This window comes from Temnothorax nylanderi, unplaced genomic scaffold (genome assembly GCF_030848795.1).
Source record: "Temnothorax nylanderi isolate EJ_2023f unplaced genomic scaffold, tnyl_v1.0 TNYL_tig0306_pilon, whole genome shotgun sequence".
In the NCBI taxonomy this organism is placed as follows: domain Eukaryota; kingdom Metazoa; phylum Arthropoda; class Insecta; order Hymenoptera; family Formicidae; genus Temnothorax; species Temnothorax nylanderi.
This window is the reverse complement of record NW_027249368.1, coordinates 112,418-118,417: the sequence shown is the minus strand read 5'-3', so window position 1 is coordinate 118,417 and position 6,000 is coordinate 112,418. Positions and strand designations below refer to the sequence as shown.

The 6,000-nt window shown below is 46.1% G+C and overlaps 1 protein-coding gene across 1 annotated transcript in view; it reads left to right on the top strand.

Annotated features, from left to right (window-relative positions):
• The first annotated feature begins 502 nt into the window (after positions 1-502).
• Positions 503-6,000, top strand: part of Lim3 (Lim3 homeobox protein) — a 60,947-nt gene continuing 55,449 nt past the window's right edge. Inside the window, exon 1 of the mRNA XM_071719680.1 lies at positions 503-4,699. Within this exon, the coding sequence (XP_071575781.1) occupies positions 4,417-4,699 (283 nt within the window). The 5' untranslated portion in view covers positions 503-4,416. The remainder of the gene's footprint in view (positions 4,700-6,000) is intronic.

Sequence of the window (6,000 nt, the reverse complement as noted above, 5' to 3'; positions counted from 1 at the left end):
ATAATTGAAAATATTAAGCAAAGAAAGCTTATTGAATTATCTCTCCAAGGTTTTTCTTCTGTACTTTCAATGAGACTCTGTACATCTCACACATTAACTTCCGAGGCCATTCGCACCCATATGTCGGTCATCTTCAGTCACAGTAGGTCGTATTCTTTTTTCCTCCGAACGGGAAGCGAGGTCCATCGCGCTCGAGCAAGAGATAGCCAGCTCCGTTGGCTTTCGTATCGTAAACCATCTACGAAATCTTGCGCGAGATCGTAGCTCGGTATGCGTTCCCCACGTGTTCCGCCTCGCCGCGAGCAGGCAAGGGGGCCACAAAACGTCGCGCGCGCGCGGGGCGCAGGCGTGCCGACGGCTCCCCCACCGGTGATTCCCCTCTTCGAGGTGGTGTTCGAGGTGGCGGCGGCGCGGCGGCGCGGCGGCGGCGGTGGTCTCGGTGGTGGCCGAGTACGGTGGGTAGGGTGGCAACCTCTCCTCCGATAGCTGCGTACGCGATTTCGGACGGTACGTCCGGTGGGCGACGACCACCTCTCCACCTTCCGCGCGTCCTTCGTGCCCTCCGTGAGCCGGGTTCCTGCTGGCCTCCGGTGTACTACGCCGCGCTGAGGCTGAAGCCGGCACCATAGTACCGCGGCACCTGCTAATCAAATCGCGTGCATTCCACGATCGCGTCGCACGATCCTCGTCGAGGGATCGCAAACCGAATTTGTGTCCACAGTGCCGATGAGTTTTGCTTGAAGGAGACCTCGGGATAAAGTCTCGAAATTTTCATATCGATACGGTATCGTCTCTCGCCGATTGATCGTTACCACCGCTACTCTCCTCGAGCGAGCAGTATTTGCGTTGGAAATTGAAGAATCGCCGCGTGTATCAGATAATCGGATGACGATTTGTCGTTGAAAAATCAGTAGGTAAATTCAGTATCAGTGAATTTTACGGGACGACTCACGGAGACTCTGGGATAACACCGTTGTGCATCAGATATCCGCTGGATGATCTTGCTGGATGATCAGCTTAATATATACTTGTTATAGTCATTTCTTGTTCAAGAATATATCAGTGAGCAATTAAGCAAGATTCAAATTAGTTCTTTATGTTACTCAAGAGCTTCGGAATCTGAAGATCGTCAAAGGACAGTTACACCTGTGGGTACGAGACGTCATTAATTCGCATGGCTTAAAATCTACCGCGATTATCAATATCCAAGCGTCAAACTGCTAAACGCAAGATGCGAAGATACCGAGCCGAGCGGGAACGATCAGCGACGGTCGTCGAGGAGTGTCATCGAACGCGCTCGTAGAGCCGGGCCGGGCCATTGGGACGGGTCCGCTTCACCGATGCGAAGGAAAAAACGGGCAGGACAACGTGGCAGGTCGAAGATCGCGATCAGGAGGCCGCGGAATTCGGCGTTTCTTACCGACGGCCGGCGAGGCTGACCGCATATTCGGGCCGAATCGCCGAATCAACCGGACGGGGAACGGCGGCCGGCTAGATCGGCCGCGGTCCATCGCGTTTTTCTCCGCGTCGGCCGGTCGGACGATTTACGTCGGGCACGACGCGAGATTTACATCGACACGCGCGTAAAAACCGCGCGTCTCGCTACCGATCCGCGCGGCGCGGGCAACGATACTGCGACTCGATGCGTCTCGAGGGGGATCGAGTCCCGCAGGAGAGACTTGGAGGCTTCCAGTTTTATCAACCACGATCGAGTATACTTGGCGTTGAAAGAAAATTTTAGCCGCCCCGTGGAATATTGATCGAGATATAATTGGTGTAATCGCGTAATTGCAAAAAAAGATCGAGGAAATATTTGGATAAGAGGTGAATGCAGCCGCGGGGAAGCTTCGATATTAGAGAAACGAGAAATATGTGATTGTAGAATGATCAAATGTAGAGAACGCGTACAGATATAATTGTTGGCAAATCGATAATGGGAATTAGGAAATTTTTCAGAAACAAAGTCAAAAAAGAATATAGCATTGGTATTTAATACAATCTATATTTAAAAGATTATTGTCTTCTTATCACGATCAATAGAAAAATGGCGCAATGTGCAAGCATGCATTTTTATTAATTGAAGCTTCATTTGCATCCTAACTTTAAGTGGAATAACTTCAAATTCTTTTCCTTAAGATTATTTGTTTCAAATTAAAGAACATCGTTGTGGTTCTGTTGCAAAATAAAACAAACGTCTCAAGTAAATGCTTTCTCGTGTTCAATACTTCTTCAAAAACGTCAACGTCGTTCGAGTAACGTGTAACTTTCGAAGCTGAAGGATAGGTAACGAAATCGCGACGCCCGGCGAGATCGGCGCGATCGGTGCTACGTACTTCAAGGTTACGAGATAAACCGGGTCTCGCGAGCGGATCCGATAAGCGGCTGGCGATCCGTCGGCGGTTCTCGGGGGCATCGACAAGTGCGCGGCTGGCTGCAAGCCCGTACGGACCCTGCCGGAAGACGCGCGGTGCGTCGACGGCGATTTCCGGCCCAATCGAAGACATCGGAGCGACGTTGGCCCGGCACGACGCGATCGCAAGCTAGAAAGAACTCGGAAAACACTGTACCTACCATCCGAAGCGACCTAGATCGGTCGAAGTATAAGGAAGCGGCATAAACTTCGCGATCTTTGATCGGAAACATCGTACATATCGCGAGAAGTGTTGAAGAGAAATATAGAAGGTGGTGATACAAACTTTGAATTATCAACGTGAATCACGTTCCTCAGCATTCGTAATATATGACTGTCCAATTGCATTTTTTCGCCAGCAACAGCAAATGCAAGTGATTTGACATCCAAAAAGTGAAGGTTTTACTCCGAACGACGAAGATATCGTGATCACGAAGGCTCGGACTCCAACTAGATGACGTACGCTGAATGTTTAACGTGAGACGATCTCGACGAGTGTGTCAAAGTAGAAACGTAAGAAGACATAAATTCGACCTCATGTACGCCGAGAAGAAGTAGTGTCTAGAAAATCGCATACACTTGTCGAAAACCGAGTGAGAACATTGACAATAACCGACTTGTAGATGGTAGTATAGGTGGAACTATTTACAAACAGCCCATTCAAGTCTCGTGCAACGAGCTCGTAAACGAGTCCCGAGCGCAAAGAGCGTAACTTTGCGCAAGAGAAGCGTTTTCGTGACTTCGTCGTTTACGAGCAATCGCACGAATTTCGCGACGAAATTGGCCGCGTTCGAGAGTCCTCTTCAAGATAAAGCGAACGACGAAGACGACGAAACGATCGTTCGTCATAGGCAGGTGAAATCGGCCTACGAATTCTTAGTCGAAGACACTACGTAATAATTATTTGTGCAGCTTCCTTCGTTCGAGCATTTTTGGAACGCGTTTTCAGAATCGAGAAGATTTAATTTATATCTAATAGAAGTAACAAAAGTAAAATTGCTTGCGAGAGTGTCACAAGAACTGTATTCTGTTTCCTCAGTGCACCGTGTTAACGACAGCACACGAAGTGATAAGAAAGTGGGAGTGAATCGGTGAGCTTTCGAAGCGGCGTTAATAGTCTTCTTCAGCTTCGGCAGACCTCTGAGGAATTCTCTGTCCAATGATGAACTATCGTGCTTGAATTTTCCACTAAATGGACGCTACTTGTTTCGGGATAATCTCCTGTTGAGATATCTTGTACATCAAGTGAGCTCGATAGCTTCAAGAGACAGTTTGAAGATCAATAGCTATACATTTTGCAATGTTTAAATGACGGTGGAAGATACAAACAGCAAATCTCCTGAGAGACGCGGCTTCTCATCGCTGTTTCGCCGGCTGCAACATGGCAGCTAAAGCGTGCTTCCTTTGATTTGGAGATATTATAGAAATTTAATAATTTCATCTTTAGCGAGTAAAGTGCCTTGATGCACGACTGTATACTTCTATGTGAGGGAGATTCTCACTTCAAGAAATCCCGCGGCGAACCGCTTTCGCATAATCCGTATTAAAATCTCCGTCGAGCAACAGTTCAAGAAACTATCCAGCTACTCCGTTAATTTTCTCCTAAGACCAGAACGGTAGCGGACGCATGTATTCCGCATGAATCATCTTTCAAGTATCTCCAGGGTGCAACGAATTTATCCCCGTCACCGTTCACCGCTTTGCAGTCGATCTGGAGCATCAACCTGCGTCGTAACTTGATAGAAATCGTCGACATTGTCCAGCGTCGTCGATCTCGCCGTCCACGCGAAAACAGATCATCGGTCTCAGTGAGCTAATCGAGCGAAGGAGGCGACTGTCTCGCCGGGAACTGCTCCTCGACGCGGTTGCACGAGCTCGCTCTTAGACTGGAGCTGTACTTGCCGTACGCACCGCTGCCGGGGGGCGGCGGGATCCTCCCGGCGGTGAGCGGCAGCGGTGCTTCCGGTGGTTGTCGTCCGGTGCTGTTGGGTGGCGTCGACCTATCGATGTCGGCGGCGGTGCAGCCGCCGGTCGCGACGCTATCGACGAACCTGGCCAGCAGCGGCCCGATAGCGGCCCACAATTCCCTGCACCACACGTCGGGCGGCCTGGCCCTGCCGCTCGGGGCCGCCGCGGGCCCGCCGGTGATGATGCCGCGTCCGCCGCCGGGTGCGATGCCGCCGCTGGGACCGACCCTGCCGCCGACCCATCAGGACGAGGACCTGGCCGACGCGGCACCTAATCAGGACGTTCTGCTGGCGCTCCTCGCGAGAAACAAGAATCTAGAAGGTGAGTGCAAACAAATTATATGGAAGACCCTCTGAAAGAAGTAACGATTAAGGAAACATCGACTGCCTCGGAAATTGTCAAACGTAGAAGTCATTAATTTTCTTACTTGCTTGTAGGAAATTAAATTTTTGATTATGAATAATGAGTCTGAAAGATGAATGGGAAAAGGTGACATGTTTATGTGAAAGCTCTGGGACCGGATCTCCTTAGGGAGAAAAATGATTGACAATGTCTATTACCCATAAAAGAAGATATTATACATATGTCATTAAAAATAGCAGTTATAAATTTGTGAATTATTACATATTATTTGAAAACTTAAAAAACATTACGTCTTACCAGAAAAAAAATTATTTGCATGAACCGATGCTTTTTTTTCATATAAATAATTTTTTTCTGATAATAGCGATTTTTCACGGTTTAGTAAATCTTCTATATACATTTAAAAATTAACAACTGCTATTAAAGTGCATTTAAATATTTCCGAAAAGGAGATATAAAGAAGCCAATGATAAAAAAGAGGCAAACTTTCAAAATGTAATTATTAAACACTTAGAGTTTTATATAACTCGTTAATCATAAAATGACATATCAGCGAACCGATAGCTGCGAATATTATCAGAGATTATTTTCGGACAGAATCAAGATTGCTGGATGTAACTTATGCAACGCTCGCGTGTATAGACGACGTTGAAGAAGCTGTATTGTGGAAAGATCATTTTTATTTCCTTCAGCACGAAATTCTCGTTTTCCTTAACACAAAAGCATATCTATTCTTCAAAGCAATACATTAAAAAAGTTATCGTCCTACAGTGATGCATCGTTGCAAATGCGCGTTATATGCTGAGCACTCATTTTCTGTTACGTCTAAGTTATCACGTCGATTATTCAACATGTCGACGCTTGTGAAAAAAATAAACGTAAATTTTCACACTTATAGAGATTATCGGTATTCTTTTAATTTGCGTGTACTAATTGAAAGAAAAAATAATATTATACTATTAAAGTAAATCTTAATAATCATTTAAATTTATATCATCGCGATTTGATCGATACTTTATTAATAAATGTTTATCTTTGTAATACAATTAAACATATCCGAGGAGTGCTTTTGTAAAAATAAACATTCTCTTTTTACCATTTTCTGCTGAGATATGAAATGTAAATATGAAATGCATTATCAGCGTAAACATTAGACTCCATTTAATTATTATCGCTCGATTTTTCGTTACGTTCGTTGACTCGGAAACTCATCCGCGGTATTTATCCGCGAGATACAACTGCTAATTGTAAAATGGCAA